This window comes from Rhinatrema bivittatum, chromosome 9 (genome assembly GCF_901001135.1).
Source record: "Rhinatrema bivittatum chromosome 9, aRhiBiv1.1, whole genome shotgun sequence".
In the NCBI taxonomy this organism is placed as follows: Eukaryota; Metazoa; Chordata; class Amphibia; order Gymnophiona; family Rhinatrematidae; genus Rhinatrema; species Rhinatrema bivittatum.
The window spans coordinates 46,177,535-46,196,538 of record NC_042623.1 but is presented as its reverse complement, the minus strand read 5'-3'; the positions used below and the strand labels follow the sequence as shown (position 1 = coordinate 46,196,538).

Here is a 19,004-nt window from a genome sequence, read left to right as displayed (position 1 = left end):
ATCCCTCCCCCACCACAATCCAGAACAAGTACCGCAGTCTTTCCCCCCCCCCCCCCCCCCCCGCCCATTCATCCCCCCTCCCCCCTACATTTAATGACTCACAACAATGAGTGGACAGATGAGAAAGGCCAGTCCGGCTGGACACCAAGGGTAGCCCGGTCCGTTAGTGTATGCGACCTATTAATCGTTCAGCACAAGACTCCGCGCCCGGTGGGATAGTTGTTGAAGATATGGGTTCCAGATACTTAAGAAGAGATGTCGTCGCTGTGGAGAGCCTCGCGCCGCCATGCTTTCCATCGTCATCAAGGAGTGCAATTGGTTCCTCCAAACCCAGAAAGACGGGGCATCCGGGGATCGCCAAACCAGCAATATGGATTTCTTCCCCACCAGGCTAGTCTTATGTGGCCATCCGCTTACCTGTGCACTTAATTTTTTACAGCCTAGAATTTTTGGACACCTAAAAAAAAATAAATAAATAAAAAGCTAGACACACGCTTCCAACAGCCAATCAGTACACTGCCAGTCTAATGGTGCCTATATCTAAGAATCCTAAGTGCCTTTCTCTTTGCACTGCCTGTCATAATCGGGCATCTCAACCAGGAACACCCGCTGACTTGTGCCAGCACTGATTGGAGGCTCAGGGAGAATTATCTTCCTCTGATTTCATTAAGCCTGGATCTTCCCAGCTGGATGTAGGTCTGGGTAAAGACTTTTCAGGTGGGGCACTTGATTTTGAAGTTCCCCTAACTGGTTCTTCAGCAGTGGGAGGCAGCTCAGCGAGTATGCCTCAGGTATCTCCTGGTCTGGATAAGTCTACATTTTCATGGGTAGAATTTTTCCAGGGATTGCAATCCTTTCTTCAAGTGCAGTCCTCAGATCCGTCCAATGCTCCCAGGGCAGAGTTGCAGGTGCAAACCTTGCCCGGTCCTACTAGTAAGTGCCGGAGTACTCCTGGAGCGGCAACAGAACTACCTGATAGAGATCCAGATGAAAACGCCAATCCTGACTCTCGAGGATAGTGAAATTCCTCCAGGATTAGAACCATATAAAATGATGCTATGGTTCTTCCAGAGAGATGAACTGCTGGCCCTGATTTCTCAGACCTTGAGAATGCTGGAGTACCTGGGGCAGATTCCATGTCCGAGCCAAAGAAAAATCCCATTTTGATTTCCTTGCATAAAGCCTCTTGTTTTTTTCTGATGGAGACTATTCAAGAATCGATTGATCTTGAGTGGGGCGCTCCAAAGGAGTTCGGGTTTTGGAAGGCCTGTAGCCTCTGGATCCGGTGGTGAGAGAGCATTTACATTTTCTGAAGGTGGAAGCACTTGTATGTGCAGTCTCCAAGTGGATGACTATCCCCGTGGGGGGAGGAGTGGCCTTGAAGGATGTACACAATAGGAGGACTGAAACTATCCTTAAGCAAGCATTTGAAGCAGTGGCAATGACTTTGCAAACAGCTTCTTGCTGTTCCCTAGTGGCTCACTCTTGTTTACTTCTCTCTCAAGAGGCTGATGACTCGGGGGTGAATTCCAGGGCAGTTATGGAGCCTGCAGCCACCTTCTTGGCAGATGCAGGCTGCAATTTGGTCCACAACTCAGTCAGAGGGGTGGCTTCGGCAATAGCGGCCAAGCATCAGTTATGGCTGAGAAATTGGTCGGCCAATGCGACCTCCAAAGCTAACCTCACTAAATTGCTCTTTAAAGGCTCACTCTTGTTTGGGAGCAAGTTGGAGAAACTAGCCAGTAGGTGGGGTGAATAACTGGTTCCTCAATTACCGGAGGATAAGAAGCAGACGCCACACTCCTTTACTATGAGAGGTCGTGCTAGGGGATCCAAGCATTTTTGACCCTATAGAGGAGCGACCTTTCAGAAAACCCGGAGAGCGAATCCTGAGAAAGCACGGGGGGTGGTCAGAAGCAGACCAGCATTCCCTGGTATAGAGAAGGGAGAAGACTAGGTGTGGCCCAGGGATCGGAGAGACAAGGTGCCTGCTCCGGTGCGGAGAATAGGACGGAGTCTAAGACGGTGAGGGGCAAACGCAAGCCCTGCAGCCGACCAGTGCCAGAGCCAGAAGCAAGCCTCCTTCCGGGATCGCCTGCCCGCTCTGCCAGCGCCAGGTCCAGGAAGCAAGCCTCTCCCTTGTCCACATTCTCCAACTCTCCAGCCGGAGCCTGCTTCAGAAGTGAACAAAGGTAAGGCCTGAAGTCTGACCAGGGGTAAGTAAGTTAGCCATAAGTATTAATATCTTAAGCAGGCTAAGGTTTATGACGTGTGAAATCACCCATGAGATATAACTTTCTTTAGGGAAAACTGGTGCTTAGTGGCCAGGATGTTAGAAACAGGAATTGTTATTTTCTAAATGCTAAATCCTGCCAAATCTGATAAATAAAAGTCTATTTCTGAGGAGAATACACATTAGAATACACATTGTCTTTTCCTGACTTAGGATTGCAAGTAAGGTGGGAGGGCAGCAGGTAGTGTCTTGTAGCAGACAGATCCCTGCACCCCCAAGAGCAGCCAGGCATATATTATACTTACCTATGCGAAAAGGAGGGTTGGGGGGTACCAAAGATTGATAGCTACTATAAAATAGCACAGGTCAGGGCTGTACTGGAATGGCATAGAGGCTTGAGGTGAAACAATGGATCCAAATGGAACAACATTAAGGCAATACTCCTATTAATTTTATCCTTGGATCCAATGGCAGATGCGAATCCCTAGAATGGTGAAAAACCCTTTTACTAGACATACACTCTTCATATGGGAATCAATGAAGAATAAGATCTCTTCATGGGGGAAATATCCTCCTCTAATGCCATTTAGACATAAGAACATAAGACCAAGGGTCCATCAAGCCCAGCATCCTGTTTCCAACAGTGGCCAATCCAGGCCATAAGAACCTGGCAAGTACCCAAACACTAAGTCTATTCCATGTTACCGTTGCTAGTAATAGCAGAGGATATTTTCTAAGTCAACTTAATAAATAGCAGGTAATGGACTTCTCCTCCAAGAACTTAATCCAATCCTTTTTTAAACACAGCTATACTAACTGCACTAACAACATCTTTTGGCAACAAATTCCAGAGTTTAATTGTGCGTTGAGTGAAAAAGAACTTTCTCCGATTAGTTTTAAATGTGCCCCATGCTAACTTCATGGAGTGCCCCCTAGTCTTTCTATTAGCTGAAAGACTAAATAACCAATTCACATCTACCCGTTCTAGACCTCTCAAGATTTTAAACACCTCTATCATATCCCCCCCTTAGCCATCTCTTCTCCAAGCTGAAAAGTCCTAACCTCTTTAGTCTTCCCTCATAGGGGGAGCTGTTCCATTCCCCTTATCATTTTGGTCGCCCTTCTCTGTACCTTCTCCATCGCAATTATATCTATTTTTGAGATGCGGCGACCAGAATTGTACACAGTATTCAAGGTGTGGTCTCACCATGGAGCGATACAGAGGAATTATTACATGAATGAGTGGCTGGTGGGCGTGAGGATTGCCTGGTAACATGCCTACCTGGTGCGAAGGTGGCGGACCTCACACGTCACCTAGATAGGATTTTAGACAGTGCTGGGGAGGAGCCAGCTGTCATGGTACATGTGGGCACCAATGACAGGAAAATGTGGGAGGGAGGTTCTGGAAGCCAAATTTAGGCTCTTAGGTAGAAAGCTTAAATCCAGAACCTCCAGGGTAGCATTCTCTGAAATGCTCCCTGTTCCACGCGCAGGTCACCAGAGGTAGGCAGAGCTCCGGAGTCTCAATGCGTGGATGAGACGATGGTGCAAGGAAGAGGGATTCAGTTTTGTTAGGAACTGGGGAACCTTTTGGGGAAAGGGGAGTCTCTTCCGAAGGGATGGGCTCCACCTTAACCAGGGTGGAACCAGACTGCTGGCGCTAACCTTTAAAAAGGAGATAGATCAGCTTTTAAACTAGAACAAAGGGGAAAGCCGACAGTCGCTCAGCAGCGCATGGTTCGGAGAGAGGTATCTTTAAAGGATACTAATGATGCATTAGAATTAGGGCATCCCGACAGTGAGGTTCCAATAATTAGAAAAGTAGTCCAAGTCACTGTAACTAAAAACTCACCTGAGCTAAAAAATTCTAACTCCCTTCCACTGAGAAAATTGTCCATTTAGTCCTACTCTCTGTTTCCTGTCTTTTAGCCAGTTTGTAATCCACGAAAGGACATCGCCACCTATACCATTAATTTTTACTTTTCCTAGAAGCCTCTCATGAGGAACTTTATCAAACGCCTTCTGAAAATCCAAGTACACTACATCTAACAGTTCACCTTTATCCACATGTTTATTAACTCCTTCAAAAAAAGTGAAGATTTGTGAGGCAAGACTTGCCTTGGGTAAAGCTATGCTGACTTTGTTCCATTAAACCATGTCTTTCTATACGTTCTGTGATTTTGATGCTTAGAACACTTTCCACTATTTTTCCTGGCACTGAAGTCAGGCTAACCGGTCTGTAGTTTCCTGAATCGCCCCTGGAGCCCTTTTTAAATATTGGGGTTACATTAGCTATCCTCCAGTCTTCAGGTACAATGGATGATTTTAATGATAGGTTACAAATATTTACTAATAGGTCTGAAATTTCATTTTTTAGTTCCTTCAGAACCCTGGGGTGTGTACCATCCGGTCCAGGTGATTTACTACTCTTCAGTTTATCAATCAGGCCTACCACATCTTCTAGGTTCTCCGTGATATGGTTCAGTCCATCTGAATCATTACCCATGAAAACCTTCTCCGGAACAGGTATCTCCCCAACATACTCTTTAGTAAACATCAAAGCAAAGAAATCATTTAATCTTTCCACGATGGCCTTATCTTCTCTAAGTGCCCCTTTAACCCCTCGATCATCTAACGATCCAACTGACTCCCTCACAGGCTTTCTGCTTCGGATATATTTTTAAAAGTTTTTACTGAGAGTTTTTGCCTCTACAGCCAACTTCTTTTCAAATTCTCTCTTAGCCTGTCTTATCAATGTTTTACATTTAACTTGCCAACGCTTATGCATTATCCTATTTTCTTCTGTTGGATCCTTCTTCCAATTTTTGAATGAAGATCTTTTGGCTAAAATAGCTTCTTTCACCTCTCCTTTTAACCATGCTGGTAATCGTTTTGCCTTCTTTCCACCTTTTTTAATGTGTGGAATACATCTGGATGGTATTTTTTTTTTTTAACAATGACCACACCTCTTGCACACTTTTTACCTTTGTAGCTGCTCCTTTCAGTTTTTTTCTAACAATTTTTCTCATTTTATCAAAGTTTCCCTTTTGAAAGTTTAGCATGAGAGCCGTGGATTTGCATATTGTTCCCTCTTCCAGTCATTAATTAATTAATTTATTTTATTTATTTAAAGAATTTTTATATACCGGGGCACGTAGCAAAACATCACCTCGGTTCACAGTGTAACATAACATAGCAAATAGCTTTACAATGAATATAAATAACGGTTCACAATATAAAATGATATAGTAACAGGCTTTACCATAGATTATTATCTGCTTGTAAACTATATACAAGAGACTGAAAATTAACTATATACAAGGGAGGAGGCAGTCAACGTTGACTGATAACATGGGCAACAGTGAAGGTTTGGGGAGGAGGGGGGGTGGCGGAGAGGTAGGGTGAGCTGAAGGGAATATGGAATGTTAACATGGGAAACAGTAGAGGTTAGGGGAGGAGGGGGTGGCGGAGAGGTAGTGTGAGCAGAAGGGAATATGGAAGTGGGAGGAGGAGGGAGAAGAGAAGGTGGGTAGATGCGGGAAGTGTATTAGTAAGTTTGGATCAGGTAGGGGGGTAGAGTTGTAGATGTGGATGGTAGTCAATTCAAATTTGATCATATTATGATCACTATTGCCAAGCGGCCCCACCACCGTTACCTCTCTCATCAAATCCTGTGCTCCACTGCGAATTAGATCTAAAATTACTCCCTCTCTTGTTGGTTCCTGAACCAAATGCTCCATAAAAATGTCATTTATTTTATTTTTTTAAAAGTATTTATATACCGTTTTTAAAAAAATTAATTTGTCAAAACGGTTTACAGAGGTATAAAAATAAAAACAAATTAAAAATTAAGTTTAAAAATATACATAAATTGGGCATATAGCTAGATAAATGCTAGCATTAAACAAAAAAATCTTATTAAAAGAATAAAAGATTATGCCATAGATCTATTTAAGAGAATAAGCAGGGGGAGGAGGGAGGGAAAAAAAGAGAGGAGGGAAAGGCTAGAAGAAGTATAGGAATGGTTCTCAAATGAAAAGGGGGAAGGGGATGGAAGGAGGAGGGATGAATCTGTTAAGTGGAAATGGATTATATAAAAATGTATCATAAAGGTAGGGAAGAAGTGGAAGAGAATTGAGTGGTAGAGGTAGAATGATTTGATGAAATATTAAATGCAAGTTGAAAAAGCTATGTTTTCAGGGATTTTTTTGAAGTGAAGAGGATTTGATATTAAGCAAAGAGGATTTGGTAAGGAGTTCCAGAGAGATGGTCCTGCTACGAAGAACGCTCTCTTTCTGGTGATATCTAATCTAGCCTGTCGATGTGATGGAACGTCTAGTAGGTTTTGTGTAAGTGATCTTAAATGTCGAGTGGGTTTGTAGATGCGGAGTAGGGAGCAGAGCCAGGTAGAAGAGGAATTGTGCGAAATTACAGCCCATTTACATAAGTCATATGGGAAGTTCCTGCAAATATGGCGCAACTATAGACAGTGGCAAAAGTCCTCTTCGAGTAAGATAGGAAATGTAGATAATCATGAATCTGCTTAGTGAACAGATATCAAAGCACATGGCAAAGGAGTACTTGTGGGAAAGTTAGGGGGGGACATGCAAAATGTTGATGGTAAATTGTTAGTCACATCTGCTGGTTCAAGAGCGCTAGAATTAGCAATAATTAAGAGACGTACAGGGGATGTTGCAAGACTTTATTGATTGATAAAAGTTGGCACATATAATTATAAATATTCGGATTTGTTGTTTATAGACAAATTTTCTGTATTCTTATTTGGTTATATGTTATGTCTTGTCATGCATATTGAGTACAATAAACTTTAAATAAAAAAAAAAAAAGAAGAGGAGTTGTGTATTAGACTATGAATGATAGAGAGTACTTTATATTTTATCCTGAATTTTATGGGTAGCCAATGAAGAGATTGTAAAGTGGGGGTGATGTGATTATAAAGAGAAATACCAGATAAGATACGAGCTGCACTATTTTGAACTAATTGTAAAGGATAGATTGAAGAGTCAGGTAATCGTAAGTAAAGAACATTACAGTAGTCTAAGCCAGAAAAAATTAAAGACTGAAGAATAGTTCTGAAATCATGGTGAAAGAAGAGGGCAGAGGTGTTTTAAGATTTGTAATTTGTGGAATGATTTTTTTGTTAGGGAAGAAATATGCTGTTTCATTGATAAATCTGTATTTATGATTACTCCAAGATTTGTGGCATAATGTGTTATTGGTATCGATATACCGTTAGTTGTCAGATGTGAAGGTGGACCAATTGAAGTGTCTGAGATGGATGTTAAATGAACGATTTCAGTTTTTGATGGGTTCAATTTTAACCGATTGTGAGAGAGCCAGGAATTGATAGTAGATAGATAAAAGTGAGACCATGGATAAGGTAGCGGACCAGGATGTTTTATAAGGAACAAGGAATTGTATGTCATCTGCATAAATTTTGAATTGTAGATTAAGAGAAGATAGAATGTGACAGAGGGAGAAGATATATATTGAATAATATGGGGGATACTGATGAACCTTGAGGGACGCCAGACGGAATTGTATATGGAACGGAGGACTGATGGTCGATATTAACTTGAGGGCGATCAGTGAGAAAAGATGAAAACCAATTTAAGACTGTTCCTATGATACCTATAGCTTTAAGACCTGAAATGAGTTTTTGATGGTCAACTGTGTCAAATGCTGCTGAAATATCTAGAAAGACTATAATGTAATCTGTATATGAGTCAAAGGCGCGGAATAATGTATGAAATAAAGCTAGAAGAAGTGTTTCAGTAGAATGTCCCTTTCTGAATCCATGTTGACTGATGTGAAGGATATTGTTTTCAGATAGAAAGTCGGAAAGTTGACGTAATACTGCAGACTCAATTAGTTTGGCTAGAGAAGTAAGCGTGGCAATAGGTCTATAGTTGTTGAGATCGGCTGTGTCTTTTGTTTTCATGATTGGTAAAATTGAAGTTTTTTTTCAAACTGTATGGGATTTGTCCTGTTTCTAAGGATTGATTAACAGAGAGAGAAAGGTACAAGTGAGTTGGCTAATGGCTTTAAAAAAGGCTCCAGGGCAAGGATTGTTGGATGAATTTGAGGGTTTCTGCCTGTTAATTATCGTTAGGATGGTGCTTTCAGGTACAGGGGTAAATTCAGACCATTGATAACTAGGTTCCTTATTGACGCATGTAGGGTAAGGTAGTTGTGAAAATTCTGTAGAGATATTGGTTACTTTTGTTTTGAAGTGATTGGCAATTTTATTACAGAAGCTAGCATCATAATCTGTGAAATTTTCATTGTGAGGAGTAATTAATGTTTTTACTATATTAAACAGAGTGTTAGGATTTCCATTGGCTTTGGAAATTATATTCGCGTAAGAGTTTTTTGGCTTGATTTATTTCCTTATTATAACGACGTAGGGTACAGCAATATGCATTTTTTGATTCGGTGGTTCTATTGCGTCGCCATCATCGTTCTAGTTTTCTGAGGAAAAGAATGTAAGGATTTAGTATACCAGGGGGCATTTGATTTCTTTTTATTGTTATTTAAGTCCATCCAGGAACTTTATCTCTCTAGCGTGACCCGATGATACATTTACCCAGTCAATATTGGGGTAATTGAAGTCTAAAGACGAGAGTGCAGAATAAAGTAAGTCCAAACCACAAGGTAAATCAAAACAGCTCTAGGGAGCCTGAAATTTTTTAATTCTTTTTTAAATGGCAACTCCACTGACTTGCAATCACACCACAGTATAGACCGCGTCCCCCGACACGGTCCCGTGTTTCGCCAAGGGCTGCATCGGGGGGGAGCAACAAGGTTATCAAGGCACTGTAAATAAACATACAAGGGTTAGGACATAAACTGGACAAAGCCGACATGTTAATACTATTTCAGATTCAAATAAATCGCATACCTGAATGCAGAGCAGTTTCAAAAATGGCAGGGAGCGCGTCCATCTTAACTGCAGACAGGTATTTAAACCTACCGGAGTGAGTGCGAAACTCAGGTTGACAGGTCACATGGTCATTAGGGGCCAATCAGCGTGGCCCCCGTTCCTGAGGCGCAACTAGCAGTGCATACAGCAAGCAATCTCTGGTGACCTCACACTCTCTATGTGAACAGATGCCATTCCAATTCACGATTGAGCCCTTTCGGGGCTACTGTATCGTGGCGGAAAATCCACCTCTGCTCAATTCTTCCCAACTGTTCATTATAATTCCCACCGCGCGGGGACCGAGGAACAACCTCAATGATGGAAAAGACTAAGTCGGAAAGAGAGTGTGAATGTTGAGCCCAGTGTGTTACTAGGGGTTCATTCTCCCGAGAGTTACGTATATTTGAGCAGTGCTCAATAATGCGTGTTTTTATCATTCTAGTAGTCTTTCCTACATAAATTAAGGGACAGGGGCAAGTAATGGTATAAATCACCCCTTTTGTAGTGCAGTCCGAAAAAGACCGGAGAGGAAAAATCTCTTGAGTGAGTGGATTTAGGAAAGACGTACAGGTTACAGTGTGTTTGCACATCATACAACGCCCACAGGGCTGATGTCCAATTGAGGGTGAGAGGACCCTTGATTCTGGCTGTAGGTCCGCATGAATCAGTCTATCACGGAGGTTACGACCCCTCCGATAGGTGAACCTTAAAGGACCTTGAAAAAGTCGATGCAGAGAGAGTGACTGCCAATGTCTACGAATAATATTCGTAACCTGCCGGCTTAAGATGGAAAAAGGTAAAATACAGTTGATAATACTCTCAGATGATTCAGAGCGTGGGAGAAAAAGAAGATCCCGATTTGCAAAGAGAGCCCGTTTAAAGGCCTTCTTTACTACTGACATGGGGTAACCCCTGGACAAAAACCGCCCTGTCATTAACTTAGCCTGGGACAAGAATTCCACCCGGGTTGTACACAATCTGCGTAGGCGCAAAAATTGCCCAGTGGGGATGTTATGACGTAAATTACGCGGATGACAGCTTTGAAATGAAAGCAAAGTATTGCGATCCGTGTCTTTCCGGTAAATCGTTGTGGTAAACTGGTTTTCATGGACAGATATCACTATATCTAGAAAAGGAATTTGGCATGGATGTATTACAAAATTGAACTGTATATTCGGATCACAGGAGTTAAGCCAGTCAAAGAAAAGAAAAAACTGTATATCGGTACCCCGCCATATTAAAAAAATATCGTCAATAAAGCGACGCCATAGGGATATATGCTGGAAGCCATCTGATGGATATACAAAAGTTTCCTCAAAACGAGCCACAAAAAGGCATGCCAGACTCGGAGCCATTGTAGCCCCCATTGCAGTGCCTTTTATCTGTTGGAAAAAAGAATCCTTGAACCGAAAATAATTTTTGGTAAGTGCTGTATGCACTGCTAGTTGCGCCTCAGGAACGGGGGCCACGCTGATTGGCCCCTAATGACCATGTGACCTGTCAACCTGAGTTTCGCGCTCACTCCGGTAGGTTTAAATACCTGTCTGCAGTTAAGATGGACGCGCTCCCTGCCATTTTTGAAACTGCTCTGCATTCAGGTATGCGATTTATTTGAATCTGAAATAGTATTAACATGTCGGCTTTGTCCAGTTTATGTCCTAACCCTTGTATGTTTATTTACAGTGCCTTGATAACCTTGTTGCTCCCCCCCGATGCAGCCCTTGGCGAAACATGGGACCGTGTCGGGGGACGCGGTCTATACTGTGGTGTGATTGCAAGTCAGTGGAGTTGCCATTTAAAAAAGAATTAAAAAATTTCAGGCTCCCTAGAGCTGTTTTGATTTACCTTGTGGTTTGGACTTACTTTATTCTGCACTCTCGTCTTTGGATATTATTGAAGTGCAGTTCTCCTGCTTTGTGGTGTTTTTGGGTAATTGAAGTCTCCCATTATTACCGCACTACCAATTTGGTTAGCTTCCCTAATTTCTCTTAGCATTTCATTATCAGTCTCACCATCTTGACCAGGTGGACGGTAGTATACTCCTATCACTATAGTCTTCCCTGACCCACAAGGGATTTCTACCCATAAAGATTCAAAGGTGCATTTAGTCTCATGCAGGATGTTTATCCTGTTGGACTCTATGCCTTCCCGGACATAAAGCGCCACACCGCCTCCCGGGTGCTCCTCTCTGTCATTGCAATATAATTTGTACCCCGGTATAGCACTGTCCCATTGGTTGTCCTCCTTCCACCATGTCTCTGAGATGCCAATTAAGTCTATGTCACCATTCACTGCTATACATTCTAATTCTCCCATCTTACTTCTTAGACTTCTGGCATTAGCATACAAACATTTCAAAGTTTGTTTTTTGTTTGTATTTTCATTCTGCTTTTTAATTGATAGGGATAAGTTAGAATTTTTTGGTCAGGTAAGTTTTTAGTTACAGGCACTTGGACTACTTTTCTTATAATTGGAACCTCACTGTCAGGATGCCCTAATTCTAATGATTCATTAGTATCCTTTGAAGATACCTCTCTCCGAACCATGCACTGCTGAGCGACTGTCGGCTTTCCCCTTTGTTCTACTTTAAAAGCTGCTCTATCTCCTTTTTAAAAATTAGCGCCAGCAGTCTGGTTCCACCCTGGTTAAGGTGGAGCCCATCCCTTTGGAAGAGACTCCCCCTTCCCCAAAAGGTTCCCCAGTTCCTAACAAAACTGAATCCCTCTTCTTTGCACCATCATCTCATCCACACATTGAGACTCCGGAGCTCTGCCTGCCTCTGGTGACCTGCGTGTGGAACAGGGAGCATTTCAGAGAATACTACCCTGGAGGTTCTGGATTTAAGCTTTCTACTTAAGAACCTAAATTTGTCTTCCAGAACCTCCTTCCCATATTTTCCTATGTCGTTGGTGCCCACATGTACCACGACAGCCGGCTCCTCCCCAGCGCTATCTAAAATCCTATCTAGGTGAGGCATTTCCAGTGGGGAAAGAGGGAATTAGTTTTAGGAGATGAGAACAGGCGGGACTTGCATCAGATTTTTGGCTCACATGGATTATTGAGCTTCAAAGCTCTTAAGGAGAAATTTACCAAACTAGATGTGGACTACTATACTTATTTACAAGTCCAGCATTGTATCAAGCAAATATGGGGAAATAAACAGACTAAGCAGAACTATTTTACTTTTGAGAAATACTGTAAAGATGGACTAGCACTCAAAGGTTTCATATTTAAAACGTAGAAAGAAATGTTTAATATAAAGCCAGGTGATGGGACTGAAAAATGAAGCAGGAATGGGAATAGCCCTCTATGACTGACAAAGAAATGTGGGAAGAAATAAGAGCGAACAGCAAAAACCTCACTATCTGCTCAGAAAACTCTTTTAAAGTATATTTTTGCTAGTACTACACCCATCAGATTGAAACAGATCTATAAATCTACATCTGACCTATGTTGGAGGGGTTGTGGTGGAATAGGGGACAATGGCTCCTATCTGGTGGACTCGTCCAACAATTATGCTTTTTGGACACAGTAAAACAATTAATACTGGAGGTCACTAAGCATTCAGCAGAAAAAGACCCTGCGGTGTGTTTGCTCCAAGCTCCATTGGAGGACATGCAGTCATCCATCGGTAAAATGACAGAGCAGATATTTTTGGCAGCAAAATGCAAGATAGCACACTAGAGGAAGGACTCTCCTACCATGCTGACTTTAATTAAGAGACTTTGGGGGATATATCAGATGGAACAATTGACCATATAACACAAGAAACATATTTCATCCCATGTCCAAGTATGGGAATTGTTTCAAAAATGGGATAAGAGTTATGGTGAATCCTTTACGTTCATGTGACCGTAGCAATGGGAGCAAGGGGAGGGATGGGGAAGGGGAACAAACTGATGAGTTGTTGATATTCTCTCTTTTCTTCTTATAGTATGTTTGAAACATTAATATAAAAAAAACAAACAAAAACAAACAACCCACCCAAACAATGGCTACAGAACCTGAATGTAATCTGCTTTGAAGACCTGAAAAAGCAGAATATAAACCAAACAATAAAAACATATTAAACAGTAAAAGTCTGACTCTGCAGAGCTGTGAGTATTCTGGATGGATGCAGTACTCCTTTATCCAAGGGCAGAGGAGTTGTGCATCTCATGGATGCTGGTCCTTGCTGGCCATGCTGAAACTGACTCATGCACGTCACTAAGCTGAAAGGTAAACCGGAGAGAAATCTGTTTCCAGTGAAGGCCTTTGAAAGTCTGGATATTTGCTTCCTACTGCTATATGCACTGGGTACAACCGCACTATTCACAGGAACCTGAACATGAGCTCCAGGAGAAAATGAATTTAAAGTTTAAAAAATATACGTATGTATAGCTTTTTGCTTACCGTCTGCACGACCTTGAACCTCTCATTTACTATTTGCTCTGTATATTTTCTGTATGCTGCATCTTTTGGGATAGTCTGCAGTGTGGCAAGAATTTTTGTGTACAGTATCCTCAGGCGCTAAAAGAAAAAAATAATGAATACTGATAAAGTCATTGGGATACAATCTGATGTAAATGGTTCAATTAGGTTTTTACCTGCTAATTGGCTTTCCTGGCGACCTGACAGACCAGTCTGAACAAGTGGGATTATCCTCCAGCCAGCAAATGGAGGCAGAGACCAAATGCTCACCACCGAGGCCCCCCCTTCATATAAGGCCCAATGCTGCCTCAGTTCCTCAGTACCCTATGCCAAAAGGTAAAAACATCCAAAGACAATTGCTGATTTTGGTTTCCAAATCCCCAATATAATCAAAACCTGATACCACCACCAACATTCACTCCCAGGTTACAATTCCTACTTCATACTCCTGCTTAGGATTACTGCTTTGTGAGGATAAGGATCCCCTGCAACTAGAGAGATATTAGACACTAATACCATCCTTTTGCTCATTTCTATGTGTATACCTACATACATACATATCTATATATACACCCCCCCCCCCCCCAAACTCTGTTCTCTTCCCAGGATGGGGCTATAGACTGGTCTGTCAGGACTCCAGGAAATCCAATTAGCAAGTAAAGGACACAACTGCACCTTCCTGATCATCCTGCCAGACCAGTCTGAACAAGTGGAATGTACCAAAACTGTACCTATCCTGGGGAGGGGAGTCATTTAGACCTGCTTCCAGGACTCTCGAGGTAATGCTGTGCCCTTCTCCTGAAGGTTCAGCCTCACATTTTCTGAAGCTGCATGCAGAAATGCCCTGTATCCGCCCTGCAGATTTCTGCTGGGTCCACTACTTTATACTATGCCCAGGATCATGCCCGGGCCTACGCTGAGAATGCTTTAGGCCCTTGGGGCATTAGCTTTGCCCTCAATATACCTGCTCCTGCAATTGCTTACTTAATCTGGTGGGTAATTGCTTCATTATTGGCCCCCTTGCCCTCCATTGGCCCCTGCAGCTGACACCCAAGTCTGTCTGCTTTCTTGTATTCCTTGTGACTTCTCACTATCGTTTAAGAACCTTGGGCACTTCTAGTGCCCTGAGCTCACGCTTCTCTTTGACCTTCTGTTTTTCTAAAGTCTAGCAATGAAATCTCTTGATTTATGAGAAACCACTATTCTTGAAGAAAAAAAAGGGCTCACAATGGGCCCCCTGATACCTTTTCCTTTACAATTTTCCAAGGCACCACAGAGGCAGGTTTCCATAACAGTCTCCCAGATGCTACCCTACAACATTTGAAAAGAGGGTGATCGCTGATCCCCTCCTAAGTGAGTCCTAACTCCAAGCTGAAAAGACCTGGTCTCGACTCCTCAGAAGAAAGTAATCTGAGGAGGGGGTAGCATTTGTTTCTATGTCTTTTTCAGCGAGCCAGACTGCGCCTGCCCTTGTAATAATCCTTGCGCATCATCATTCCTTCCAACCAATCTCCTTTGGTGGAAGGACACTTCTGAAAGCCTGAATTCCTCAACCAGAATTATTATACCCCCTCATAAGATGACCTCGCAGAGACTCCAAACTCTACACTTTGCTGTGCTCTATGCCTTTGCTTCACCAGCGGCCACAACACCTGTCACTGACTATTCTCCTTGTGTAGTCTGCTTCTCTTAACTGAGAAGTCATAGATCTTTTAGGGAAGAATTATTTGGCTACGTTGAAAAATGCACCCTTTTGCGCACCTGCGGGTCTAAGTCCAGGAATTATATGGGATTCTGGCTGCTCCATCCTCCGGAGGCTGGATGCCAATTATGGTCTTCCCAGGACGTTTGAACCCCCCTGGTTCCTGTTTTCCCTTTTTGACTTAAGAACTTGCTGGTCTAAGACTTAATGAGCTTAACCCCAAATCCCTCAACAGCACATTACCTGACCCCCTTAATAGGGCAAAAGCTACTTCTGCCTGACTTTACACTTCTGGGTCTGCAACATGCCCGCTCCAGGCATCTCATATGAAGGATGCTTATATTGGCCCTGTGGGTTGCTGCTCAGTTCTACAGAATTCCATCATAGCCTGAATCTGACTAACTTCCGAGGATGTGTGAGAGCTAATCAGTTCTCTCAGTTTGTTCCCAGCCACTATTGGCTACCACATCCCAGGCTGCCTATTTTGTGCTAGCAGTCGATCCTTTGAAATTCTAGACCAGTGGTCCCCAACCCTGTCCTGGGGGCCCACCAGCCAGTCAGGTTTTCAAGATATCCACAATGAAAATGCATGAGAGAAAATTTGCATGCACTACCTCCATAGCATGCAAGGAAATTCTCAACGATTGGCTCTTGCTCTCTGCCTGGACCTAGCCGCCTTGGTTCTCCACTAGGATTCCCATCCAAGCTTCTACTAATTCTGACTATATCCTCCTTCGACATATATGGCTCATGCCAAAGGTACAATCGCAGGAGGGATGGCTGTGAGGACTGCTGTATACTGAAACTCAGAAAGACTGGTTAATATTTGAGATACTGATCTATAAGTTTAGGGCTTCACCTCGGCGCTATAGTAAGGTCTGCTTAAAAGGAAGAACTAGTTTCCCGCCCAGTACAGGGAGAGCATTACCCCTCCTTGTCCCTTGGGTGTCCCCTTATTGGTGTTCCACCACCCAAAAGAGAGACTCCCTGCGTTTCTGTGACTTAAGTACACTAGTAACGACAATGGCAACTAACAACTGAGGATCTCATGACATGGCTTACTTCCCCAAGGGAAAGAGAGAAAAATTCCCAAGCTGATTGCTTTTAGCTTTTAAACACCCCCCATTCCCCCCAATCAGGATTGGCTGTGGTTGCAGGGGGGAAGTGGGGCTGATGCACAGCAGAAGCTTTCGATACACATTCTTCTACTAGGCTCAGTCCATAAAAAGATTCTTTTATAGTGGAAAAAATCTGTGCCACAAGGATTCCCTGCATGATAACTGCAAACATTGTGTGTTAAAGGCCTAATAAATAAAGGCTTAGATACGTATTCACAGCGGCTGGACTCTACAGATGAACCATGCATTTATCTGATTTTTGTATTCTGCTTTTTAAGGCAGTTTAAAAGAGATTACATTCAGATACTCAGAGGGGTTCACAATCTAACAGGGTCATTCATCATTTTGTAATAGGCCATTGTCGCATGCGATAACGCCTAACGAGCCTATTGCAAATCGCATATGCAAATTAAAAATGTATTATTGAACAGGGAGGAGTTTGGGCGGGGTTTAGGGAGATTAGGGGCTGCCAGCACTGTGTGCGATACACTGTCCCACACTGGCACGAGCAATTTCACAGGAAGTAACTACACCTTTTCCCGGAATGCTACAGGGGCAACAATGACTAGTGTGGCCGATAATGCAATGCTGCATGCATTACCATATGCTGCGATGCGGCCGGCTGCTCATTTGCCTCCCACACCCCTTTTTCTACCGCGGGTGATCATTTCGCTATAATTATGGCAAAAGGATCAATCTAGGTCTAAATATGAACCTGAGGCAATGGAGGGTGAAATAACTTGACCAAGGTCACAAAGAGCAGTAGCGAGGTTTGAAACCTGGCTTATTTGGTTCACAGTCTGCTTCTCTAACCACTAGGCTACTCTCCTCCACTCATCCCTGTGGAGGGAGCCCCGCAGAGGGCCTCTGGTCCCTCTTGAACTTGACCAACTAGGCTAGACGGGGGCACTGACAAAGGGCAACCCCCAGCACTTACCTCTCCTCTGCAAGAGTCCAACTATGACTCTGTCTGGGTCCTTATGTAAGAGGGTTCACAACCTTACCCTCTCTGTCGGTTATTAACTGTGGGCAAAGTCACCTTGGCCTCCCTGAGGGCTGTTAGACCCAGAGCCATCATACCTATTAGCCAGGGGAGAGAATGAGAAGGAAAGAAAGATTACGAGCTTCCCTTTATCTGACTTAGGAATCCTTGAACATTTTCCTTCCTCTGCCAGCTATGGCCCTTCATAATTTGAAGGCAACAGTAATTCACTGACTCAAGTTTCCCACCCTGGAGAAATTTCTCCCTGTGGGGACCAGACTACCAGCTGGTTAAACATAGGTAACCAGGTAGAGATAGAGATATGGAATCACCTTGCTAAAGTAAGGTACATTTAATCTGCGCGCGCGCACACACATACACGCACACACTTTTTTCTCCCTTCTGCCATTCTCTTCAATAGTGACAGCTTATAATTCTATCAGCTCCTTTAGAAGCCTCTGTCAAGCAGAGGGGCAGATAGCCAGTTCCACCAGATGTTCCCTCAATACCTCCCCAGCTGAGAGAGGAGGAGGAATGAGCTTATCCCTCCAATAGTCTATTAGAGAGGTAGAGCATGTGGCTTCATCACCTCAATTTAGGTAACTACCTAATATATATCTATGCATAGTATATATTTATTTATTCCTTCATTTTGTTTTTTAAACAAGGTACCTTGGCAGGCAGCTGGAATAAGCCAAGGTTCTGGAACTTGAAGTTCAAGCCAGGTTCCCAGATAACCAATTGATGATCTAAGACAATGCCAAGATGCCTGAGTTCACGACAAGAAAATGCACCTTCACCCAGCTACAAACCTGGCCATTAGGCCTGCTGTTCACCTACTCTGAACCTAATTGGCCTTCCCTGTTGCTGTGATTGTCTCATCAAGGGAGTTTCCTACAGTTGTGACCAATCAAGGGTTCAGAATCTGCAAATATATTTTCCCCCAGCCACAAAAAAACAATTATATCTTCTTCTAAGTAAAACTTATTATGACTACATTTTACTATGATATGTGAAGGCATACACTGCTGGGATCTGAACCAAGGATCTCCAAAATATAAATATAAAGAAACAGGAAATAAGTTGCCTTGCACAGTTAGAAGGAATTATAGTGTAACAAACCGGCTTAGAGTCTTGGTTTTCCTGCTTTCTAGTCATTCTAGTCATTGGCACCCTTCCATTGAATAGCTCTCACCTTCCATTGAATAGCTCTCACCTTACGCCGCTCCCAGTTCTCTCCCCACGGGTCAGAAACCTTGGGGTGGTCATGGATAACCATCTGAGCTTTTCTGATTTCATCAACACTATGGTTAAAGAGTGCTACTACAAACTCCAAGTTCTAAAAAGGCTTCGACCCCTCCTTCATTTTCACGATTTCAGGTCAGTGTTACAATCCATCAACTTCTCGAAAATGGACTACTGTAATTCACTGCTTCACGGTCTCCCAGTCTACACCCTAAAGCCTCTTCAACTGTTACAGAACGCTACAGCAAGGTGTCTCACTAAATCCAACAAAAGAGATCATATAACACCAATTCTAAAGAAGCTCCACTGGCTCCCAGTCAAATCTTGAATCCTGTTTAAACTTCTATCAATCACCCACAAAGCCATATTCA

The 19,004-nt window shown here is 43.0% G+C and overlaps 1 protein-coding gene across 1 annotated transcript in view; it reads right to left on the bottom strand.

The window, feature by feature from the left end:
- The window catches only part of NDUFA5 (NADH:ubiquinone oxidoreductase subunit A5), a 35,760-nt gene that overhangs the window by 5,651 nt on the left and 11,105 nt on the right, over positions 1-19,004 (bottom strand). Inside the window, exon 3 of the mRNA XM_029615530.1 lies at positions 13,569-13,685. Coding sequence (XP_029471390.1) covers positions 13,569-13,685 — 117 coding nt within the window. The remainder of the gene's footprint in view (positions 1-13,568; positions 13,686-19,004) is intronic.